This window comes from Cervus canadensis, chromosome X (genome assembly GCF_019320065.1).
Source record: "Cervus canadensis isolate Bull #8, Minnesota chromosome X, ASM1932006v1, whole genome shotgun sequence".
In the NCBI taxonomy this organism is placed as follows: Eukaryota; Metazoa; Chordata; class Mammalia; order Artiodactyla; family Cervidae; genus Cervus; species Cervus canadensis.
The window spans coordinates 10,038,354-10,064,775 of record NC_057419.1 but is presented as its reverse complement, the minus strand read 5'-3'; the positions used below and the strand labels follow the sequence as shown (position 1 = coordinate 10,064,775).

Genomic DNA, 26,422 nt, shown 5'->3' with positions numbered 1-26,422 from the left:
CCCACTTCCTCCTCTTCCTCTTGTTTTTTGTCATCTTCTTCTGCCTCCTCCAAGTCTTACCCGAGGCCCCTTGGGTCCCTGGGCAGAGAAGACGGACTCACGACAAACTGATTAGAGTCACTGTCCACTCTCAGCTCCCCTCCTTCCTCTCTGGAGGAGGCCCTGGTTAAGTGGATGCAAGGGTCCTCACAGGCTGTCTCTGGGGACATTGCAGGTGAGGACCACATAGCCCGCGGGTTCATCATGACTTGCTCTGGAAGCAGCGAGAGGCACTATGGTTGAGTGAAGGATGCCAACCACTCAAGAGGGCCCTAAAAGGTTTGGGGTGCATGGGTACAGCAGAGTGTAGGGGCGTAGGCCCTTGGATGGATCGTCCCAGGAAAACACACAAGACAAGTAGCATCTACCTTACTGAAACAAGACACCTCAGTTCAGTTCAGTCGCTCAGTCCTGTCCGACTCTTTGTGACCCGATGGGCCTCCCTGTCCTTCACCAACTCCCGCAGTTTACTCAAACTCATGTCCATCGAGTCGGTGAGGCCATCCAACCATCTCATCCTCTGTTGTCCCCTTCTCCTCCCGCCTTCAATCTTTTCCAGCATCAGGGTCTTTTCAAATGAGTCAGCTCTTTGCATCAGGTGGCCAAAAGTATTGGAGTTTCAGCTTCAACATCAGTCCTTCCAGTGAATATTCATGACTGATTTCCTTTAGGATGGACTGGTTGGATCTCCTTGAAGTCCAAGGGACTCTCAAGAGTCTTCTCAACACCACAGTTCAAAAGCATCAATTCTTCGGCGTTCAGCTTTCTTCACAGTTCAACTCTCATATCCATACATGACCACTGGAAAAACCATAGCCTTGACTAGATGGACCTTTGTTGGCAAACTAACAAGAGAAGTCTTTATTTATTTACCCACTTCTGTTGCTTCGCTGATAGCTCAGCTGGTTAAGAATCCACCTGCAATGTGGGAGACCTGGGTTTGATCCCTGGGTTAGGAAGATCCCCTGGAGAAGGAAAAGGCTACCCACTCCAGGATTCTGGCCTGGAGAATTCCATGAGCTGTATACTCCATGGGGTCGCAACGAGTTGGACATGCCTGGGCAACTTTCACTTTCCACTTCCAAACACGTGTGTGTATGTCCCCGTGTGTTGCCCTTAACCTTGCGTCTGATTGACTCTTCTCTCCGTGAATTAAAATCAATATGGCCCCTCTTCCTTTTTGGCTAACATTCTTATTTAAACTAATAAAATCATCCCAAGATCCCTCTGCTCCAAAGAAGCGGCCACACAAGACATATCCGGAAATGAGCTTCAGTGAAAATGGTTAGTATACATTTTACCTCTCATTAATACACTTTAAAGATATATATATATAAAATCAATGAAAATGGTTAGTATATATTTTACTTCTCATTATATACTTTATAATCAATGAAAATGGTTAGGATGTATTTTACTACTCATTATACACTTTAAATATTTATATAATCAATGAAAATGGTTAGGATGTATTTTACTTCTGATATATCTTTAGCGTATATAACGAGAAGTAAAATTTATCCTAACCATTTTCACTGAAGCTCATTTTCAGATATGTCTTGTGTTTCATAAAACATATATACAAAGAGACAGGTATATAGATATTTATGTAGATATAGCTGAGATATTTTATATGTCTGAGATTTCTGTCTCTCGGACAGATGATTTATGTCTCTCCACATATAGATATCTGTGCTGTGCTGTGCTAAATTGTTTAATCTTTGTCCGACTCTCTGTGACCCCCATGGACTGTAGCCCACCAGGCTCCTCTGTCTATGGGCTTCTCCAGGCAAGAATACGGGAGTGGGTTGCCATGCCGTCCTCCAGGGGATCTTCCCAAACCAGGGACTGAACCTGCAAACACTTACGTCTCCTGTACCGGCAGGCAGGTTCTTTTCCACTAGCACCACCTAGGAAGCCCTAAGGACTGGACTATAAACATGAGCTTATCAAAGAATTCCCAGGTGTGGTCCCCTTTTGGGGACTGGGACCTGGCCTCATCCATTTGGAGCAGGGGTGTTGAATTTTGTCGGGTGTTGAATTCTTCCAAATAATCCACACTCAGACCTTGTTGGAAAGTCTGCAGTCACTGCAGAAGCAGAGAAGGCATCAAGCGTGTTACAGGCCACTCGGGAGAGCCCTCAGCGAGTTAGATGTGCGCTTTAATCCTCTATGGACCGTGTGCTTGTGTGGCTTTGGCTATCACTCTCAACTTCTGAGCCTCAGATTCCTCCACAAGAAGACCTCTGGTCCCTCATCTCCCAGCATCGTTTTGTACCAGGTAAGAGGTGAGGGAGGGGACTTCCCCTGGCGGTCCAGTGACTAACACTCCGCATTTCCAATGCAGGGGGGCTGGGTTTGTTTGCTGCTTGGTCAGGGAACTATATCCCACACACTGCAACTAAGAGTGTGCATGACTCAACTAAAGATCACATGCCCCAACTAAAGATCGAAGATGCTACGTGCCTCAACTAAGACCTGGTCCAGCCAAAAAAATTATAATCAAAAAAAAGAGGTGATGGGTATGAAATGTGCCCTAGAATATGTGTATATGCACAGCGCCTGATGTGTAACTAACCAGTATCTACTAAAAACTGAACATGCCCCTAGGTGGGCACCCAACCTCGATCTATTTTATACACCACGGAACAGAGTCATAACCGGGTAGAAACCTACAATGAATGAAGGACCCTTCTTCAGGACAGGTAAGGAGAGTTAAGGATCTCTAAGAAATCTACAAGTCACTCCTGCCTGTCAGAGCAACGAGGATTTCTTGTTAATTAAGTTAAGTGTGTTTTGGGTTTCCCTGGTGGCTCGGTGGTAAAGAATCCACTGCAGGAGGTGCAAGAGACCAACTGAGTTTGATCCCTGGATTTGGAAGAGCCCCTGGAGAAGGGAATGGCAACCCACTCCAGGACTCTTGCCTGGAGAATCCCATGGACAGAGGACGCCAGTGGGCTATATAGCCCGTGGGGTTGCAAAGAGTCGGACACAGCTAAGCAACAGAATGAAAACAAAATGTGTTTATGATGACCTGTGACTTATCAAGCTGAAAACATATGGTGTGGGACTTCCCTCGCGGTCCTGTAGTTAAGAATCCATCTTTGAAAGCCGGAGACATGGGTTGGATCCCCGGTCAGGGAACTAAGATCCCACAGGCTGCGGAGCAACTAAGGTCCACAAGTACCCAGCTCACCCAACACAAGGAAAGATCCCACATGCCACAACTAAGGCGCAAGGCGGCCAAAAAAAAAAACCACACAAAACAACACACAAAGAGCTGATAAACTACGTCCCTAACAGGAGAAGCATCTTCCCAAGACAAATTCTATCCCTAAAAGAGTAAGTTAGGGTGAGGGGTCGTGAAGTGCATGGTTATATATTCCACAGCATCACTCTCCTCGACTTGGAAACACATGTTTGTAATGCAGGGGCACGACTCACCTGGGACCATCACAAACCCATGAAAGCATCAGCCCCTGGCGCCCCTGTCATCAGAGGCTTCACATCTCAAGTCAGCATCTCGAAAACAAATGCTTGACTATAAATCATTGGAAGGACTGATGCTGAAGCTGAAACTCCAATCCTTTGTCCACCTGATGGGAAGAGCTGACTCACTGGAAAAGACCCTGATGCTGGGAAAGATTGAAGGCAGGAGGAGAAGGGGACGACAGAGGATGAGATGGTTGGATGGCATCACCAACTCGATAGGCATGAGTTTGAGCAAGCTCCAGGAGTTGGTGATGGACAGGGAGGCCTGGCGTGCTGCGGTCTGTGGGGTCGCAAAGAGTCGGACACAACGGAGTGACTGAACTGAACTGACTGACTGATAAATCATTCCAGCCATGAGGCTCAGAGAGAGAATATAAATTTTAGCAATGAAAGTGTGAATCATTTTCCTCATAGCCTTTGACGAATGGAACCCAGGGCAAGTTGTATACCCACAAACTGTCCTCTACATCAATGCATGGAAAGAAGGCACTGGGGTCGATCGGAAAATCTGGACTCAAAAGAATCTGAATAAATTTCACAAACACTGTCTGTGCTAGTATGTTATCCTTCTGTTACTGACTAGCCCTGAATATACATGTCATAAAGGTAGTTGTTCAGTTGTGAAGTCGTGTCCTATCCTTTGCGACCCCATGGACTGCAGCCCACCACACTCCTCCGTCCACGGGATTTTCCAGGCAAGAATACTGGAGTGAGTTCCCATTTTCTTCTCCAGGGGATCTTCCCGACCCAGGGATTGAACCCATGTCTCCTACATAGGCAGGCAGATTGTTTACCACTGAGCCAACACAGAAGCCCCATAAAGGTGGTAAGAGCTGCCTAAATTTGTCAGGATATTCTGGTGAAAGAAATAACACATTTATGTGCCTTCAGATCCTTGAAAAAAGTTTTTATAAATGTGGTAGTGTCACCACTCATTATGGTTCTCTGGTGCCATATTAAGACGATTCTCTCAAGATTCTTAAATCCAACAATTCAGCAAAGCAATTAGATATCTTCTCTAATAGAGAGAACCATGTTACCCAAAAGTGGTTTTACCTAGATGCTTCTTTTTTACTGCAATAATAACTTTTATTGGGACATAACTTTATTAGACTTATTATGGTCATTGTTTCATAACGTATTTAAATGGAAAATCACCATGTTGTACGCCCGACACTTAGCATTATATTGCATAACTATATTTCAAAATTAATTTTAAAAGTTTTTAATGAATACAGCTCAGAGAGAAAAAAGAAATTAAAAAAAAATGAGAAAGCAGTTAACCTAGATGCTTTTTAAATCTTTCAGTCTTCAGATAATGCACATGAGAAGTTTCTTATGAAGGGCACCATGGCACAGACATGGCAGGTTTTTCACTAATATTACTCCAACATGGGCAACAGGTATTTGGGTTCATTTGGGTTTTTCATTAAGATGTCACTATACAGTCCATAGAATTCTCCAGGCCAGAATACTGGAGCGGGTAGCCATTCCCTTCTCCAGGGGAATCTTCCCAACCCAGGGATGGAACCCAGGTCTCCCACATTGCAGGCGGATTCTTTACCGTCTGAGCCACAAGGGAAGCCCCAGAATACTGGAGTGGGTAGCCTATCCCTTCTGCAGCAGATCTTCCCGACCCAGGAATCGAAGTGGGGTCTCCTGCACTGCAGGCGGATTCTTTACCAACTGAGCTATCAGGGAAGCCTAAGATGTCACAGAAAAATCCAAAATGAACTTTCTGGCCAAACTGATGCATTGGAATCACCCCCTTTGAAGAAAAAACCCTTTAAAAATAACTCAGTACCCACAACCACCAACTATGGTTTTGCTAGAATATCCTACATGTTGAGTTCTGGAAGAAAATTGCAGAAACCTCAGTAAAACCAAGATAAACTGGTTGGACAACTAACTATTAGAGAAATGTAAACTCAAATTGCAATGAGGTACTTACCTGATGCCAGTCAGAACAGCCAGCATCAAAAAGTCTACAAACAGAGACTTCCCTGGTGGTCTAGTGGTTAAGACTCTGTGCCTCCAATGCAGGAGGTGTGGGTTTGATCCCCGGTCGGGAAACTTATATCCCACATGCCATGCAGCATGGCAAAAAGTTAAACAGACAAACAAAAAGTCTACAAATAATAAATGCAGGAGAAAGGCAACCCCCCTACACTGTTGGTGGGAATGTGAATTTGTGCAGCCACTATGGAGAACAACATGGACATTCCTTTAAAAAAATTAAAAATAAAACTATCACATGATCCAGAAATGTCACTCCTGGGCATGGTTTTCTGGACAAACCCATCATTATAAAAGATATATACACCTTAATGTTTATAGCAGCACTATTTAGAAAAGCCAAGATATGGAAATAACCTAAATGTCCATCCACAGAGGAACTGGTAAAGAATATGGAAATATTACTCAGCCATAAAAAAGAATGATATAATGCCATTAGCAGCAACATGGATGGACCTAGAGAAGATCATACTTAGTGAAGTTAAGTCAGACAGAGAAAGACAATTATGATATCACTTGTGAAATCTAAAAAAAAACAGTGCAAGTGACCTTATTTACAAAACAGAAATAGTCTGAAGGACATAGAAAACAAATGTATGGTTGGTTACAAAGCAGAAAGTGGGGGTTGGGGGAAATTAGGAGTTTGGGATTAACAGATACACACACTATTACATATGAAATAGATAAGCAACAAGGACCTACTGCCCACAGCACAGGTAACTATATTCAATTATAATAAACCTACAATGGAAAAGAATCTATAAAGTATTATCTATCTATACGTTACATACAAAATTGAATCACTTTTGTCATACCCCTGAAACTAAGACAACATTGCAAATCAACTCTTCTTCAATTTAAAAGTAAATAAAATGTAAAAAGTTTAAAAAGATAAACTGGTTGAGGTTCAATACCCTCGGGCTAATCAAATGTTTTTTGATCCCCTCTCAAGATCATACGCTGAGGAATCCATTAAAATTCTTTCTAGTCGTATGAATATTCACATATCATATAGTTTCAATCATCTGTGTCAAAATACCAGGTGCTGCAAAAGAGTGACTCACCCTTGAAGTTGAGTGTCATTCCTGAAACCTGTCATTTTATAAGGAGCAGTGTAACATTCATCTCCTCCCAGCAGGTTTCTGGGAGATTTCCGGTGAGTAGAGACGGACACGGAGAAGGCAATGGCACCCCACTCCAGTACCCTTGCCTGGAAAATTCCATGGACGGAGGAGCCTGGTGGGCTGCAGTCCATGGGATCGCTAAGAGTTGGACACAACTGAGTGACTTCACTTTCACTTTTCACTTTCGTGCATTGGAGAAGGAAATGGCAACCCACTCCAGTGTTCTTGCCTGGAGAATCCCAGGGACGGCGGAGCCTGGTGGGATGCCGTCTATGGGGTCACACAGAGTCGGACACAACTGAAGCGACTTAGCAGCAGCAGCAGCAGAGACAGACATGAGAAGGTTTCACTGTTTCAGCAAGTTTTTCAAGCAAGAGCCTGTTGTATTTTGGCTGAAATGTGTAGGTCTGACATCCCCAGAGTACCACTCTACTTCAGAACGGCCTTTCTCTTATTTATAAAATAGTGTAAGGTTAACCCAGGAGGTAATAAGAGCTTCGTCAGCCATGCAGACTGGGACTCCTTGCTGAGTCACGATACTAATTCAGTGTCACGACCAGATCATTGTTTGAGAAAATGAAAACGGAATCAGGTAGAAAGCATCAGAAGCAATCCCTCTGAGAAGAAGCAACTCCTTTCGGGAAAGGTTTGTTTCAGCTAAACATCTACATGTGAGACCTCTTACGGGATGATAGTGTAAAACGCACGTCTTCCAAAGTTCAAAAGCTTTTGCTGCCTTCTAGAAAAATGTAGCCTGGGAGTCGCAAAGAGTTGGACCTGTGTGTTAGTCACTCAGTTGTGGCCAACTCTTTGCGACCCCGTGGACTGTAGCCCACCAGGCTCCTCTGTCCGTGGGATTCTCCAGGCAGGAATGCTGGAGTGGGTGGCCATGCCCTCCTCCACGGGAATGTTCCCCCAAATAGTTGGACACAGCTGAGCAACTAACACTTCCACTTTCTATTTCAGGCAGCTTAACAAGAGGAGAAACTTTCCCTAAGAGGAGAAACCCACAGAGGAACTTCCCTGGAGGTCCAGTGGTTAACAACTCTCCTGCAAATGCAGGGGGGTGCAAGAGATGCCGGTTCTATCGCTGGTAAGGAGACCACAAGCCTCGTGGCAACCGAGCCCCTGAGCAACAACTACTGAGCCTGGGACCTATAGCCCGCGATCTGTAACAAAGAGAAACCACAGCACCACAACCAAGGAAAAGCTCGCTCTCCACAACAGAGCGCTAGCACAGGCATCAAAAAAAAAAAAAAAAAAAAAAAAGTATGGCAAAAACCACTACAATGTTGTAAAGTAATTAGCCTCTAATTAAAATTAATTAATTAGTTAAAAATAAAAAAGGTGAAATGTTTGACTTTCACAGTGAGTTTCCATCTTTCTCTCTCAGAATGTCCCCTAAAGTTTCAAAGCCAACAGAACAATTCTGTTTTTCACAGCAAGAGTTCCTGAGAGAGGGGGCTTCCCAGGTGAGGCAATGGTAAAGAATCCACCCATCAAAGCAGGAGACCCGGGTTCGATCCCTGGGTGGGGAAGATCCCCTGGAGGAGGAAATGGCAACCCGCTCCAGTACTCTTGTCTGGAGAATCCCACGGACAGAGGAGCCTGGTGGGCTACAGTCCATGGCGTCGCAAAGAGTCGGACACGACTGAGCACACGTACACACTCATTTGCACAGGATGGGGTGGGGGGGGGGGTGGTGGCGGAATCTGCCAAAGCGACCCTGGCAGGATGGAGCCCACAGCATTGCAACTCCCAAGCCCCGCCTCGGTCAGTTGAGTCGCTCAGTCGTGTCTGACTCTTTGCAACCCCATGAACTGCAGCACGCCAGGCCTCCCTGTCCATCACCAACGCCCGGCGCTTGCTCAAACTCACGCCCATCGCGTTAGGGACGCCATCCAACCACCTCATCCTCTGTCGTCCCCTTCTCCTCCCGCCTTCCATCTTGCCCAGCATCAGGATCCCTTCCCCGACATACACACACACCCCTTTGCAAAGCATGCCCTCTCATGCCCTTTGGAGACATCCCCCCGGCAAGCACAGGCGCTTGGAATCGTGGCTCGCCGGGCACCTTGGTCCCCCGCCGTCCCCCCTCTACCTCCGCCCAGACCGCCGAGACGGCACCGCCCGCGCGCCCTGGGCACCGTCGGGCCGGCAGAGGCGACGCACCGACGTAAGAAGCGTGCGGCGTCCGCCGTGAGCCTCTGCGTGAGGTTGTCGTAGGACAGGGGCTGTTGCGTGACGTCACGGTTCCGCATCAGGAAGCAGTTGAGCGGCCGGAAGTAGTACATGAAGCCCAGCAGGAGGCCGATGAGCAGGGCGGCCAGGAGGAGGAGGCCGAGGAAGACGCAGCGGGGCGTCCGGATGAGCCCCACCCACTTGAGCGAGGCCAGGGTCAGCAGGGCCACGGTGATGAGCCTCAGGGGCACGAAGACCAGCAGCCGGATGGCCGGGGCGAACACGGTGCCTCCCCTCGGCTTGCAGTCACGCAGGTTGGTCAAGGGCAGCCCGTGGAAGTAGTCGAAGCCGTGGCTGGTCGGGTGGTGACAGAAGTCGCCGCGGTCGTGGCAGCTGATGCCCAGGTGCCACTTGCCTGAGGGGACAGACCACAGGGGCGGCGAGCTTAGAGCCAGCGGAAACCCCCGCCCTCGGGGCCCAGCTCAGCTTCGGACGCCTGTGGGCTGACACCCGCTAGGGCCTCTCTGCGCGACCGTCAAGATACATCTGTTCGATCCCGTTCACCTCCATTTCCCTAAACGGTCTAGGGTAGTGCCACCAGAAAACAAGAGGCGATTTGGGGACTGGAGGGAAAAAAAAAAAAAAGCCCCAAGACCAACAGCTTGCATCCTTCATGTTGCTGAGTCCTTAAGTCGTGTCCGACTCTTGGGGACCCCGTGGACCAGTAGCCCACCAGGCTCCTCTGTCCATGGGATTCTCCAGGCAAGGATACTGGAGCAGATTGTCATTTCCTTCTCCAGGGCATCTTCCCAACCCACGGATCAAACCTGGGTCTCTTAAATCTCCTGCACTGGCAGGCGGATTATTTTACCACTCAGCCACTAGGGAAGCCCCATATACTTCTTAGGCAGGAGGGAAAAACTACATAAGAAAACACCAATGTTTTTTTGGGACAGGTTTTTTGTGTTTTCTTTTGTTATTTTTAAGTATTCTCTTTTCTTCTGACATGTTGTTTAGTCCCTAAGTCATGTCCAGCTCTTTGCAACCCCATGGACTGTAGCCCACCAGGCTCCTCTATCCATGGGATTCTCCAGGCAAGAATACTGGAGTGGGTTGCCATGCCCTCTTCCAGGGGATCTTCCCGACCCAGAGATCGAACCCCCATCTCTTACATCTCCTGCAGTAGCAGGTGGGTTCTTTACCATCAGGGCCACCATGGAAGCCCTTTTTGGACATGGACCACTTTCAGAGACTTTATTGATTACAATACTGCTTCTGGTTTAGCTTTTTGGCCATGAGGTATATGGGATCTCAGCCCTTCGACCAGGGATCTGACCTCTCCGATCTCAGCTCTCACACCCTCTGCGTTGGAAACAGAAGTTCTAACCACTGGACCACCTGGGGCATCCCACAGGTGTTTTTTTTTTTTTTTAAGGACATTTCCTTAAAAGGAAAGTCTTAGAACAAGTTGACTTTCTCCCTTAATAACCCCCGAGGAAGGAGTAAATCGTACTCACAAGTCAGTAATTATTTTAAACACCTCTAAACATTTCTTGTAACATGTGAAGTGCATCAGTAAATTAGTGAGAGCCTCACACAAGAGACAAAGTGATGGTGGCTTTATGATAAGATGTGGGAAGGAAGGGAAGGGTCATTTTGCTCCCATGAGGTTTTCCATGATTTGTCTGATGACCTATGTAGACCCAAGCTTATCAAGGGAAAGGGGAAAAGGATTCATTTCCTATCAAGGGAATAAAATCAGTGAGAATGTCAAATGAGAAACATTCAGATGCAATTTTATTACTGCCGTGTAAGATGAAAATCTTTATCAATAGTATGTTGTGGGGGTGTGTGTGTGTGCGGTGGTGTTTGCTGTGTGTGCACAACTGCATTTTTTTGTTATCTAGCATATATTTCAACTTTCTGCCTCTGCGTCTTATCCATCCAACATCCAACATGCATTCATTAACCATCCACCATTCATTCATGCATCCAGTCACTCACCCACTGACCCACTCACCCTTTCATCTACCTTTCATCCAGCCAGTCAGCATCCTCTGTTCATCCACCCACCCATCCATCCACCCATCTATGGATTCATTGTTCATCCTTCCATCTGATATCCATCGTCCACCTACCATCCATCCAATCCAGCATCCACCATCCATCTACCATCCATCCATCATCCATCCACCATCCACCTACCATCCATCATTCATCCACCCAGCGTCCATCCATCCATCCATCCATCCATACAGTATCCAGCATCCGTCTACCATCTACCATCCATCCATCATCCATCTACCGTCTTCCATCTACCCTCCATCCATCCATCCATCCATCCAGTATCCACCATCTGTCTACCATCTACCACCCACCCATCCATCCATCCAGTATCCACCATCTGTCTACCATCTACCATCCATGCATTATCCATCCATCCATTATCCATCTGCTTTCTACCATCCAGCATCCATTCATCCACCACCCATCCATCAGCATCTACCATTCATCCATTCATCCAGTAGCCATCATCCATGTACCATTTATCCATCATCCACCCGCCATCTACCATCCATCATCCATCCATCCACTGTCCATCCGTCAGCATCCACCATTCATCCATTTATCTAGTATCCATCATCCACCTATCATCCATCCATTATGTATCCATGCATCCACCCACCGTCCACCCAGCATCCATCCATCTATCCAGTATCCACCATCTACCTACCATCCACCCATCCAGTATCCGCCACTCACCCACCATCCATCCATCAGCCATCCACCTCTCCACCAATCCACCATCCATCTATTCATCCATCCATACAGCATCCACAATTCATCCATCAGCCATTCACCCATCATCCACCTCATCTACTGAGCTACCTCTCCCTGTCTCTATCCCCTAACTCAACTATCTTTCCATCTATCCATTTGTCCATCTGTCACTCCATCTGTGTGTCTATCATTATCTACCTATTATCCATCCATCCATCCATCGACGCACATAGACACAGACACATAAATAAGGAGACGCATGCACACATTCAAACAGTGCACACAGATGCCTGCTGTTTTGATTTAGAGTTGAAATGGGTTCTTCCCTGTCTACAGTTGTGCAAATTCTATCAGCCATGTCATCCTGAAGATGGCTGCAGGCACGCCCTCCCCACTCTCCCAGCGACCCTGCCCAGACCCTCAGTTCCCACACCCGGCTGCCCATACCTATCAGAGCTGTGGAATAGCCTTGATCCTTCAGAAGCTTGGCGAACGTAATCTCACTGGGGGGCAGTCCTCCAGAAGAGGCCGAGAAGACGAAAACTCCCACTCGGGACCGAGATGCCATTCCTGAGCCAGGAGAACACTACCGTTAAGACGGGGAGGACCGTTAGGACTGGGAGGAGGAGGAGGAGGACCGCGGTGCGGGAGCTGGGGGGCGTTACCTGAGCGGACGGGGTACCGGCCGGTCATGAAGGCCGCCCTGCTGGGCGTGCACAGGGGCGATGCGGCCAGGTGTTGTGTGAGCTTCACGCCCCCTCTGGCCAGGCGGTCGATATTGGGAGTCCTGGAACAGAGACCCCGTGGGTCATTCATCACGACCTTAAGAGAGCTTCTTCGGGGGCTCTGTACAGTGAATCACTTCTCAGTAACCCAGGGAAATAGAGCCGTGTGTGTTGGTGGGCAGGGGATGACAGAGGATGAGACGGTTGGATGGCATCACCGACTCAACGGGCATCAGTTTGAGCAGACTCTGGGATTCAGTGATGGACAGGGAAGCCTGGCATGCTGCGGTCCGTGGGGTCGCAGAGAGTCGGACACGACTGAGCGGCCGAACCACAGCACGTGGTGGCAAGGAGGGAAGGAAAGGGAGGGGACAGAGCACCGTGGCTCTGAGTCATGGGAAAACCACAGTGAGGACTCCACGATTGGGGTCAGCCCTCTGGGGGGACCTCACTCGCCCAGGGCTCTGAGCTTCCGGTTTAGGAGGGAGAAGCCGAGTCCTGAGGATGGGCTGCTGGGACAAGGGGGGTAGAGATGTTTCAAGGTCTCTCTCTCTCCGTCTCAGCTATCCCCCCCAGTTGCCTCCGCATCCCCCCCCCACCAGTCACCTCTGTACCCCACAACGAGAAAGCTCTGGGGGCAGCCTGACTCTCCTCTTCCCAACCACAGCCAAAGAGAGGCTCTTAAGGAGTTTTCATCAGTCTCTGCCTGGAGGCTCAGACGGTAAAGAATCTGCGTGCAATGCGGGAAACCTGGATTCCATCCCTGGGTCTGCAAGATCCCCTGGAGAAAGGGAAGGGCAACCCACTCCAGTCTTCTTGGCTGGAGAATCCCGAGGACAGAGGAGCCTGGCTGGGCTACAGTCCACGGGGTCGCAAAGAGTCGGACACGACTGAGCGACTCACACTTTCACTTTTCCAGGGAGAAGGGGTTGACGGGACCCCCAGGAGCAAGGAAGCAAGGGCTCCAGGTGCATCTACCAGGGAACTAGGGTGAACTGCCCGGGGTTCACAGAGTCCAGGGCAAAGCTGGAAACAGGTCAGGCCGTGAGTCCCTCACACCCTCTGTGGACTCCTGGGTTTTCATGCCAAGGTGATGCTCACGTAGGGGTTCACCTCGAGGATGAGGCACTGCGCGGGACAAGCCATTCTGTGGCCTTTTCTCCAGGCAGGTCGTGGCCCCGTCACCTCGGGAAATCACGCCAGACTTCCCCGGCATGGGGAGGCGGAGTTCTCACAGGACTGGGCCCACGCTGAGTGGTTATCCCATATCTTTGTAGAGAAGCCCTGGCCCCTGCCACTCTGCCCATCTTCTAGACTTCGGTCCTGACCGTACATGGGCCCCCCTGTGGTCTTCCTGTCCTGTGGGAGGAGCCTGCTCCATCAGTAGGATGTCTCTCTATCGCCCCATCTCAGCAGCTGCCATCACAGCATAAAAGGACGATGTGATTAACTGCACTCCCCTCCTGGCCTGTGGGATGAGGCATGTTATTTCCTTCACAGCGGCCCCACCCTCCGTGCTTAAGTGCCCAGAGGCCAGTCATGTAACAGTGAAAGTGAAAGTGAAAGTTGCTCAGTCTGTCCGATTCTTTGTGACCCCATAGACTATACAGGCCATGGGATTCTCCAGGCCAGAATACTGGAGTGGGTAGCCTTTCCCTTCTCCAGGGAATCTTCCTGACCCGGGGATGGAACCCAGGTCTCCTGCATCGCAGGCAGGTTCTTTACCAGCTGAGCTACCAGGGAAACCCAACAATACTGGAGTGGGTAGCCTATCCCTTCTCCAGCGAATCTTCCTGACCCAGGGATCAAACTGGGGTCTGCTGCATTGCAGGCGGATTCTTGACCAGCTGAGTTATCAGGGAAGCCCGTGTGAAAATGCATACCTCAGTGGGGAAGATCGTTGTGCTGCTCTGTCATCTCAAACTCCTCTCCCATTTATTAGCTTACTTTATGCATTTAATTGTCAAGATTTCCACTTGGCCTCTGCCTTATATTACAAGATGCTGAGAATACTGAAATCGTATGTTTCACTCGTGCCTAGATTGGCTACTGAGAAATCTATTTGGGGGTGTGATATTATAAAATGAAGCATGTCATTCAGAAAGAGCTGGGTGAGGGGAGGGATGAATTAGGAATTTGGGATTAGCAGACATCCACTGTAAAACAGATAAATAACAAGGAGGTCCTGTGTAGTCTAGGGAACTATATTCAATTTCTTGTAACAAATGATAATGGAAAAGAAATGGAAAACAGAATATACACATATGTAAAGAAGATATGTATGTGTGTGTATATGGGCTTCCCAGGTGGCGCTACTGGTAAAGAATCTGCCTGCAATACAGGACACATAAGAGACAAAGGTTCAGTCCCTGGGTCGAGAAGATCCCCTGGAGAAGGAGACGGCAACCCACTCCAGTATTCTTGCCTGGGAAATCCCGTGGACAGAGGAGCCTGGCGGGTTACAGTCCATGGGGTTGTAAAGACTCAGACATGGTTGAACAACTTAGCACACAGCACACACACGTGTGTGTGTATATACGCTCATACAATATTCTGGATCAACTGTACTTCAATTAAAAAGAATTGGATGCTAATATGGAGAAGAAGACAGATTTAGGGTATTATGAATTTGTTATTATGAATTCTTATCTATGACTGGATAGCCCTTTTCTTCCTTGTGATAACTGGCAGACAGTGAACTTTAAAGACTTGATTGCAACTTTTTAAATTAAGACTCCTTAGTAGGGTCAGTTGCATATTACATTAGTAAATTTTAGGAATGTCACGTCTAATAGTATATCTAATATGAACTGTTGTTGTTCAGTCGTTAAGTTGTGTCCGACTCTTCCAGTCCGCCAGGGAATTCCCTACAAGGGTTAAGAAGACGAAGCTCCTGCTTTTCGTGACCTCAGAGCACCGTGGTTTACATGACTCAAGGACAGTCTTCGTTTTCACTGTCTACACATAGCCACAGAGGAAAGCATGCAGCAGGCAGGGAGGGTGGGCTTTGCATGACTCCCCGTGGCCTGTGCTCCACGAACGCCCACTGCCTGTCCCGGGGCGGCCAGCCCGTGCAGGGGCCCCTGTGTTTTACCCAGAGCCGCACCTGAGAGTCTTGTTGCCATAGCAACCAGGGTCCCCGATGCCCAGGTCGTCAGCCATCAGCAGGACGAAGTTGGGCTTTGACGCCACCTGGCTGTGGGCCTCGCAGAGGAACAGCAGCAGAAGCAGAAGGGTCATCATGTCCCTGCAAAGGGCGAGGGCGAGAGAGTCGTGAAGGACGCCGGCGGGAGGGACCACTCCCCTTCTCTGGGATTCTCCCTTCTCCCCCTCCCCCTCGAGGAAAGGGTACTGTCCACCCACCCGCCCCGGACGGTACAGGATCCAAAGCAACACAGACGTCACGTGCGTGCTAAGTCGCTTCAGTCGTGTCCGATTCTCTGCAACCCCGTGGACGGCAGCCCGCCAGGCTCCTCTGTCCACGGGATTCTCCAGGGAAGAATCCTGGAGAGGGTTGCCGTGCCCTCCTCCAGGGGGTTTTCTCCAGCACAGGGGCTGAACCCGAGTGTCTGACGTCTCCTGCGTCGGAGCCGCCTGGGAAGCCTGAGACATCACCGTAGAAAGAACGGCATCCCCTCTGCCCTGTGTGTTTCCACAACAAACACACATTGCCTTCTCCCTGCATAGCACTGACCTCTCCTTCCCACCTCAAACCAAAACACAGGCTCTGTCTGGAAAAATGAAAACACAGTCATCTCGTGCTGAAAAGTGAAAACAATCATCTCTTTAAGGCAGGCTCTGTCATCAGCTAAACATTCCCTGCTCTGCACTGGAAAAAAAAAAAAAAAAAAACAACCAGGCATTTCAGGATAATCCACTTGTCGATGTCAACTCCTCTCTAAAATCAGCCGCGATGGTCGACTGTCAGTGGGGCAGCTTTTAAAAGGGAAATGTGTAGACATGGGTGTGTCGCAAACCGTTCCAAGTTCAAGGAAGGCCGTGTTCATTGCCTGGGGCAGCATTGGGTGGTAAGAGGTGGCAGCGAACACAGTGGAAGGAGGGAATTCATCACACCCCGCAACGGAAGATCCCACACGCCACGGCAAAGACCCCGGCACCAGCAAATAAATAAATGTAAAAACACAGCTTTAAAGGAACCGTGTCTCCTAACTTCTGTATACCTATGGGATAACATATACAAACGAGAGCTCGGAAACAATTCTGTAATTGTCCGCCTCCCTTTAGAGCATCTCTCACTCTGTCTTTACGACTCGGTCACCTTTAGGTAGAACAAAGAGGTTCTACCTTTATGTAGAACAAAGAGTGTTCTACCTAAATGCCCATCGACAGAGGAACGGATAAAGAAGTCGTGGTACATATACGGGATGGAATACTACTCAGCCATGCAGAGGGACGCATTTGAGTCAGTTCTCACGAGGTGGATGAACCCAGAGCCGGTTAGACAGAGTGAAGGGAGTCAGAAAGAGAAAGACAAACACCATATATTAAGGCATTATATACATGGAACGTAGAAGACGGCGCTGATGAACATATGTGCAGGACCGCAATGGAGATGCGGACACGGAGAACAGACTCGTGGCCACGGTGAAGGGCAAGGAGAAGGTGGGAATCAAAGAGAGAATAGCACTGACGTATCCACATTGTCATATGTAAAACAGACAGCCAGGGGGAATTTGCTGTCTGATTCAGGGAGCTCAAACCCATGCTCTCTGACAACCTAGAGGGGCAGGATCAGGTGGGAGGTGGGAGGCAGGTTCAAGAGGGAGGGGACGTATGTATACCTACGGCTCACTCATGTGGATATGTGGTAGAAACCAACACAATATTGTAAAGCAATTATCCCCCAATTAAAACTAAATTAAGACCAAAAAAAAGAATGTCTGAAAGTTTATCTTTCTTAATAGTCACTTACGATCCCACTGCATGAAAACTATTACCATAATAACCAGAACTGATTTTTCACCCACACACATGGAGTAGAACAGGTGTTCCTAAAGATGTTTCAAACTATGAAAAGAGTTAGTTGATAAAAGTACTTAAAATGAAATAAAAGTGCTCTAAAATATTAAGAGTGTATAGCACATTAATTTTTGAAAAACAGCAAACTATCCTCCCTAAAAAAAAATATTTTTCTGAACAACCTTCATTTAGCAAAGAAGAAAAGCAAAGTTTTTTTTGAGAACGTAGCTATTTCTAAAACTGAATTATTCTGCAGCAGAGAGACAAAAGAACATTTTCATAACTAAAGATGTAATTACATCGAACCTGTTCATTACAAGAAAATTAACACTGCTCTGACATAATGGAAAACTTTGCCACAGCAACCAACACGTTCCTGATCTCTTTGCCCGATGCAGAAAAGTTTTACTGGAAACAGAGAAAAACCTACACCGCAAACTGTCCTTTGTTTAGAAGCGATGATGTTTTGTTCAGTTTGAGCCACGTATCATCAATGATATTTCATCAAGTGTCATCTACATAGATGACCTCTTTTAAAGTCATGAAGAAAAACTGTCTGACATTAGGGCAGCAAAAATCCCATCTGAATATGTGGTCTTTTTAAAATATTTTTTTTAATATGGACACCTTTAAAAGTTTTTATTGAATTTGTTACAACGTTGCTTCTGTTTTATGTTTTGGATTTTTGGCAGCAAGGCATGTGTGATCTTCCCTCCCTGATAGGGATCCAACACACACCCCCTGCAGTGGAAGGTGAAGTCTCAACCACTGGATCACCAGGGAAGTCTCTGAAAATGTGTTTTAATAGCTGTTTTTAGAGACTTAGATATATATATATATATTTAGATTGCTTTTGGTTTTTTAACGAAGCATAGTCAAAGCTGTGGTTTTTTCCACTGGTCATGTATGGATGTGAGAGTTGGACCATAAAGGAGGCTGAATGCCAAAGAATTGATGCTTCTGAACTGTGGTGTTGGAGAAGACTCTTGAGAGTCCCTTGGACTGCAAGGAGATCAAACCAGTCCATCCTAAGGGAAATCGGTCCTGAATATTCACTGGAAGGACTGATGCAGAAGCTGAAACTCCAATCCTTTGGCCACCTGATGCGAACAGCTGACTCATTGGAAAAGACCCTGATGCTGGGAAAGATTGAGGGCAGGAGGAGAAGGGGATGACAGAGGATGAGATGGTTGGATGGCATCACTGACTCAATAGACTTGAGTTTGAGCAGACTCCGGGAGTTGGTGATGGACAGGGAGGCCTAGCGGGCTGCAGTCCTTGGGGTCCCAAAGAGTCAAACATGACTTAGCGACTGAACAACAACAAATAGGTGGAATGTTAATTAAAAAAAAAAAAAGATACAAATGGGCTTATTTGCTTAGATTTCTAACATGCAGTATGAAGGAATAGGCCAACATTTGTAGGCTAGTTGGAGAGAATGAAAATGCATAATGAGAAAACAACAGAATATGAAGCATAAGCTTTGTAGCAGAAGAGAAAGGGAGGGATTTGGAAAAGGCTTGACATTCTTTTTTTTTTTTAAGTTTTTTTTTTTTTTTTATTTGTACCACTTTTACAGTCATGAGGGATAAATGCTCCCTGACCAGGAATTAAATCTGTACACCCGTGCACCAGAAGGTAAAGTCTTAACCACTGGATCACCAGGGCAAGTCCGGTGACATTCTTATTTCCCGTGATACTGTCATCTGTGCTGTGAATATCAGACAGCCTCTGGGAACAACCTAAAACTGTTAGTGAGAACAACCTAAAGGTTTCACCTGGAGGTTGAGAGGCATGCAACGCAGGCCACGTTTTGAGAAGAGAAAGAGGAACATCATTTGACCTAACTAGCATCAGGGTTTCCCAGGTTGGATCAGCGGTAAAGAACCCACCTGCCAATGCAGGAGACGTGGGAGACCCGGGTTCGATCCCTGGGTCAGGAAGACCCCCTGGAGGAAGGCATGGCAACCCACTCCGGGATTCTTGCCTGGAGAATCCCACGGACGGAGGAACCCCGGCGGGCTACAGTCCACGGGGTCGCAAAGAGTCGGACATGACTGAGCACGCCCAGGATCGGGGCCAAGCTTGATGGCTGTAACAACCCGATTAGGTCATGAGCCAAAGACGGCTCCAAACAAGCAGGATGCGTGCTGAGTGCCAGGCCAGCTGCCACTCCCAACCCCACACTCCGGCAAAGCCAGCGAACCCCTCCCCATTGCAGCCATTTCATACAAACGATCCTTAGTCCGGCCATCCGTCCAGGCAGGATGGGGGTGCCCCCCCCCTCCCCAGCTCTCACAGATTCACTGCTGTTCTTTTCGAGATTATGAGCAAGTACAGAGAACTCCTCCTATAAGCAGAATGCAAAGGCCTTTAAAAACAAAAATGCTTTGGTAGTTAAGATAGTGTGTGCAGCTGAGAGGCATGGTCTAACCACAGTCAGGATATTCTCCCAGGTATAACTTCCAGCCAGAGGACATGTTTGTTGTTGACTCACTCAGTTGTGTCCAACTCTTCGAGACCCCATGGACTGTAGCCCCTCCAGGATGCTCAGTCCATGGGATTCTCCAGGCAAGAACACTGGAGTGGGTCGCCATGCCCTCCTCCAGGGGATCTTCCCGACCCACAGATTGAACCCATGTCTCCTCCACTGCAGGCGGGTTCTTTACCACGGAGGCATCGGGAAAGCCCAGCCAAATTTAACCAGGTTAAACTTGTCCAAAGTGATGGAACGACCACATCATTGATTGTGAGTCTGCCCAGAGCCCTCCTCGAGGCGTGTGGGAACGGTGAGCTGGCCTGACACCGACAACTAGACAATGGTCTCCTCCAGCAAACAATCCTGTGTGTTCAGATGTGTGCACAGCCTTCCCTGGCTCAGAAGGTAAAGAGTCTACCTGCCATGTGGGCGATCTGGGTTCACTCACAGGGTCGGGAAGATCCACTGGAGGAGGAAATGGCAACCACTCCAGTGTTCTTGCCTGGAGAATCCCATGGACATGGGAGCCTGGCAGGTTACAGTCCATGGGGTTGCACAGCCGGACACTGTGGGCTACAGTCCACAGGGTTGCACAGTTGGACATGACTGCATTGACTTAGCAGGCACTCAGATAGTCTTCTCCAGTCCTCCGCCTGCCCATGCTGCCTGCGTTTGCTCATGTCATGGAAATGTTTGAGGACCCCACCAAGAGAAACCACATATGTCTGCAGAGGTAATTTGAGTGCAGTGTGGTAGCTGTTATTTTTCTGAATTAAAAACACAACTCCTGAATAATGCAGAAAAATCAATCAGGAGGTCTTAAAAATGTGCTTCCTTTTCGTGTGGGAACAGGTGTCATTTTTAATAAAAATGTTAAGCTATGAAAATGGATTACAGGAAAAGAATATGAATTCGCTTGCCAAACCCACCCTGATGAATTATCCTCTCTGATAACTCAATATGTCTGCATCGTAGATCAGATAATAAGTACATTCACAACATTTTTCAGCCTAACTCTGGTTAGTTCTTCAACCTAGAATTTATATTCTACTCAATAGAGGGACACCCTTGCCTTTTCTCTAGTGCTCTTGGATTCTATAGTTCTGTGTTTACTTGCAGTGGAAAAGAAAAGCTTGAATGACTGATAAATGGGACAAGATGCTTTAATCACCGCATTAGGATGAAATATTTGCAATAGCCATTTTTATTAAAATAATGGACCAGGACTTCCTTGGTGCTCCAGCAGTGAAGAATCTGCCTTCCAGGGGCTTCTTGGGTGGCTCGCGGTAACGAATCTGCCTGCCAAGGCAGGAGACAGGGGCTCAATCCCTGGTCTGGGAGGATCCCACATGCCTCAGAGCAACAAGGCCCGTGTGCCAAAACTACTGAAGCCCACACGCCCTAGAGCCGATGCTCGGCCACAGGAGACGCCACGACAATGGGAAGCCCAGGCAACACAAAGAAGAGTAGACCCTGCTCGCCAAAACTAGAGAAAGCCCAGCCACAGCAGTGAAGACTCAACGCAACCACAATCAAAGTCAGTTCAGTTCAGTCGCTCAGTCGTGTCCGACTCTCTGCGACCCCATGGACCACAGCACGCCAGGCCTCCCTGTCCTTCACCATCTCCCAGAGTTTACCCAACTTAGGTCCATTGAGTCGGTGTTACCACCCAACCATCTCATCCTCTGTCATCCCCTTCTCCTCCTGCCTTCAATCATTCCCAGCATCAGAGTCTTTTCCAATGAGTCAGTTCTTCATATCAGGTGGCCAAAGGATTGGAGTTTCAGCTTCGGCATCAGTCCTTCCAATTAGTATTCAGGACTGCAGTCCTTGGGACTACAGGACTTTTCTCCTTGCAGTCCAAAGGACTCTCAAGAGCCTTCTCCAACACCACAGTTCAAAAGCATAAATTCTTCAGTGCTCAGCTTTTGTTATGGTCCAACTCTAACATCCATACATGACTACTTTGAAAGCTATGAAAAACCACAGCTTTGACTAGACGGAACTTTGTCGGCAAAGCAATGTTTCTGCTTTTTAATATGCTGTCTAGGTTGGTCATAGCTTTTCTTCCAAGGAGCAAGCATCTTTTAATTTCATGGCTGCAGTCACCATCTGCAGTGATTTTGGAGCCCAAGAAAATAAAGTCTCTCACTGTTCCCAAGGATAAATGAGTTTCATCTAAATAAAAGTAAGACCCAGATTGGCTCTGGTCTTTTTCTTTAATATTTTTAAAGTCTTCATTGAATTTGCTACAGTGTTGCTTCTGTTTTATGTTTTGGTTTTTTGGCCAGGAGGCATGTGGGATCTTACGCCCCAACCACAGATCAAACCCACGTCCTCTGCTCTGGAAGACTAAATCTCAACCTCTGGACCACCAGGGGAAGTCCCTGGCTTTGATCTTTGAGTAATCACATCAAACAGCAGAAGACAAGCAACAGCTGCAAAATCCAGAAGCAAAGTGATTTCTGAACCAGACTTTTAAACAAGCCAAGTTACGGGGGCCAGAGCTGCATGGGTCCATGAACAGGGCCCATATACTCATTGCGGGCCAATGGTTTGCAATTCAGGAGGATGCTCTCTGCTTTCAAGAAAGCTGCTACCCAGGGTGGGGAGAGAGCGGTCTTGCACCAGCTGACCACACTTGCAGTTGTTGCTTTCTCATGAATGAGATCCTCCCCGGAGGAGAACAACTGGATGCAGATGTCATACTGAGGTTGGGGGAACGTTGAAACACTATTAACAATACGTGAAATAGGGACTTCCCTGGTGGTCCAGTGGTTAAGCATCTGCCTGCCAATGCAGGGGACCACGGCTCTGATTCCTAGACAGGACAAGATCCCACACTTGTCATTCTCCTCCATTCGCTCAGTCGTGTCTGACTCTCTGTGACCCCATGAACTGCAGCACGCCAGGCCTCCCTGTCCATCACCATCTCCTGGAGTTTACCCAAACTCATGTCCATCGAGTCAGCAATACCATCCAACCATCTCATCCTCGTGATAGATAAGTACCTGCTATTCTAGACCAACATGAAGTCACAGGTATAAAACCCAAAGAGGGATCTTTAAAGAGAAGCTATTCCATAAATGGTAAACTGGGGAGCAAGTTTGAAGGCCACGAGAAAGTCCAGCCTCGCCACATTTTATTTACAATGCTGTTAGTTTCTGTCTATAATGAAGAGTATGTATACATACGTCCCTTCCCTCTTGAACCCCTCCCTTCCCCCCATCCACCCCTCGAGGTCATCACAGACCGCCGAGTTGAGCTCCCTGTGCCTCACAGAGGCTTCCCACTGGCTGTCTATTTTACACACAGTCATCTGTATGTCAATGTCTCTCAAGTTCATCCCACCCTCTCCTTCCTGGGGTCCACAAGTCCATTCGACATCCGCATCTCTATTCTTGCCCTGCAAACGGGTTCATCTGCAGCACTGTTTTAGACTCTACACGCGTGTGTTAATACAAAAACATTTGCTTTTCTCTTTCTCAGTTCTGATGTCTATTTTAAAAAGCAAAACCCACAACTAACTCAGGAAACAGCCTCTACTCGTGATTGTAAACATACATTAGCTTATGCATTTGATCAGCCCCCCATCCTGACTATCAGACTGCAGCGATGAATAAACTTGAAAGATGACTAAAAGCAACAGGCTCCCCATCCATCTGATATGAAATATTATACAGTTAAATGCACTCAGCAAAACCCGTCAGGCTCTGGAAACAAACTGCCAAAAAAAAAAAATCAAAGAGCTGGAGAATAATGTACAGTTAATAAAAATTTCAAATTCTAAGGAACAACACATGTTTTAAGTTATGAAAGCAGGGGATTAGGAAAACATAAAATGAACTGGTAAATTTCCATTATGCTTTCAAATCCAGAGGGGATTTTAATAAAAATAGAGAAACAAAGCACTGTAGCGAAAAGCAATATAGAGATGCCATTAAAGCTGATACATAGTAATATCATGGTGGAGCTTAAAATAGTATTATACCAACTGCTCATTGGCAATAGATTACATAATTCTAAAACCCGAACACTGCACTCCTAAAATTATAAAATCTAACTACAGACATTTTATTGCTATCAAGGCCTTCCAACCTTTTATAGAGAAAAGGAAAGAATTACAGGCTGTTGTATACATTATTTTCTGGTTTCAAATAGGACATTTTATACCTGAAACAGTATCATAGACTATCTTACCATATGATTCACCTCTAAAATGCAGACTTTAACATGTGCTTCATATGGGGAAAAAAAAATCAAAATAAGCAGAACATCTGACATGCAGTATAAATATTGGAGCTGCAACATCTGTCCAGTGTCTGTCACTGAAACACCTAATAAAATAGATGCAGTGGAAAATTGCACAAAATTCCAGGAACTTAGTTTAAAATTGTGCTTCATTCTTTACAGGGATAAAAAAAAAAAAAAAGAATAAAAGGCACTTGCTTGTGCCAGGTAGCTCTGTTTCTCTTCCGGAATCTCAGGTAGCCAAGTTGGGGGTAATATTTAACAGGTATGGCGTTTCATCACATCTGGCCAACAGGAAGACTGAGAAATCCCAGATCACAGGTAAAGATCATTGCTTACAGTGTGTGAGTTAGAGGCCAAATCAATCAGGATGGAAACTTTTTTTTTTTTTTTTTAACAATGAAACCTTCTTAGTGGATTAAAATCCAATGGGAGGATTGATATAGTGGAGAAGGAAATGGCAACCCACTCCAGCACTCTTGCCTGGAAAATCCCATGGATGGGCTGGTAGGCTACAGTCCATGGGGTCGCAACGAGTTGGACACACCTGAGCGACTTCACTGTCTTTCACTTGATAGAGCAGAGGAACCATTTTTTTTTTCATCCATGTATTAAAAAAAAATTTCTTTGACTGCACCGAATCTTCATTGCAGCATGCGTTATCTTTACATTGTGGCATGTAGGGTCTTAGTTCCTTGACTGGGGATCGAACCCGAGACCCCTGCATTGGAAGCATGGAGTCTTAGTCACCAGATCACCAGGGAAGTCCCAGGGTAAGGTCTTGAAGCTGGGACTCAGAGCAATGGGTTCAACAAGAATTCAATAATTATTTACTAATTGTCTACAAGGCACCCTGCATTGCCGGAGCACCGTAAGTGAGCCCTGTATGTTTCCTCTGCTTACGGTGGTGGTTTAGTCGCTCAGTCGTGTCTGACTCTTTGCGACCTCAGAGGCTATACAGTCCATGGAATTCTCCAGGCCAGAATACTGGAGTCAGTAGCCGTTTCCTTCTCCAGGGGATCTTCCCACCCCAGGGATCGAACCCAGGTCTCTTGCATTGCAAGCGGATTCTTGACCAGCTGAGCCACCAGGGAACCCCAAGAATGCTGGAGTGGGTAGCCTATCCCTTCTACAGGGGGTCTTCCCGACCCAGGAATCGAATAGGGGTCTCCTGCCTTGCAGGCAGATTCTTTACCAACTGAGCTATCAGGGAAGCCATGACATATGTACACTTGTGGCTAATTCATGTTGATGTATGGCAGAAGTCAAAGCAATACTGCAAAGCAATTATTCATTAATTAAAATAAACATTAAAAATATATATGGGGGGGAAAACGGGGCCTGAGGAGCACGGAGGGTGTGGGGAGCCGGATCAGAGAGACCGTTCCAGCCATGGTTCTGGAATTCCACCTGCCTTCCATGGGAAAGGCATTTGGAGCGCTCTAGCAGGGCCAGTTAAGGACAGGGAGGCCTGGCGTGCTGCAGTCCACGGGGTCACAAAGAGTCGGACACGACTGAGCGACCGAACAACGAACAGGGCCAGGGGTAGGATCAGAGCTGGGCCCTGAGAACGTCCCCCGCCAGGGTGCTGGGAAAGGTGGTGATGGACGTAGACAGGTCACTGGAGGCATGGGTGCTACATCCGGGAGATGAAGCCGGCTCAGCCGCAGGCGTGACCGGTCCAGAGGGAGAGACGGGGCAGCTAGGAAGATGACCCAGGGGCTGTGGGGGTTTTCTTTTTTTAACATTATAGAGGGTTGCTGTTCTTGCTGTTCAACCACCAAGTCGTGTCCGACTCTTTGCGACCCCAGGGACTGCAGCACGCCAGGCCTCCCTGTCCATCACCAACTCCCGGAGCTTGCTCAAACTCATATCCCTCGAGTCGGTGATGCCCTCCAACCATCCCATCCTCTGTCATCCTCTTCTCCTCCCGCCTTCAATCTTTCCCAGCATCAGGGTCTCTTTTGATGAATCGACTGTTGGAAGGAGCAATGCTGGAGAGGAGGCTCCAATTCTTAGGCCCCCTGATGCGAACAGCCGACATGAGAAAGCTTTGTGTCTAAACGCAATTTTTTCCGAGATGATCCCTGTGGCTAGACAGTCATGCCACTAAAGAAATCTCGGCTAGGACACAGGGGAGGCTACAGAGTTCGCCTGTCTCTATGTAAATAACTGAGCAGGCACCAGTCGTAAACGACAAACAGGTGGAAAAATCAGGAGCCGCTCTTTTTGTTTTATTGTCTTCATCATCTTTAGAGCCACAGGGATCTGGTTTCGCCAAGGACCACCCAGCACCACACTGCAGATGTGATGGCCTGAAAGAGGACCAGAACACCATGGCCAGCACAGGCTCC

At 47.5% G+C, this 26,422-nt stretch overlaps 1 protein-coding gene across 5 annotated transcripts in view; it reads right to left on the bottom strand.

Moving 5' to 3' along the window:
- Positions 1–26,422, bottom strand: part of STS (steroid sulfatase) — a 193,676-nt gene that overhangs the window by 110,698 nt on the left and 56,556 nt on the right. For all 5 annotated transcript variants that reach the window (XM_043458338.1, XM_043458334.1, XM_043458337.1 and 2 more), the window contains exons 2-5: positions 15,465–15,605; positions 12,299–12,420; positions 12,081–12,203; positions 8,844–9,267 (exon numbers count right to left, since the gene is read on the bottom strand). In XM_043458338.1, the coding sequence (XP_043314273.1) occupies positions 8,844–9,267; positions 12,081–12,203; positions 12,299–12,420; positions 15,465–15,605 (810 nt within the window). The remainder of the gene's footprint in view (positions 1–8,843; positions 9,268–12,080; positions 12,204–12,298; positions 12,421–15,464; positions 15,606–26,422) is intronic.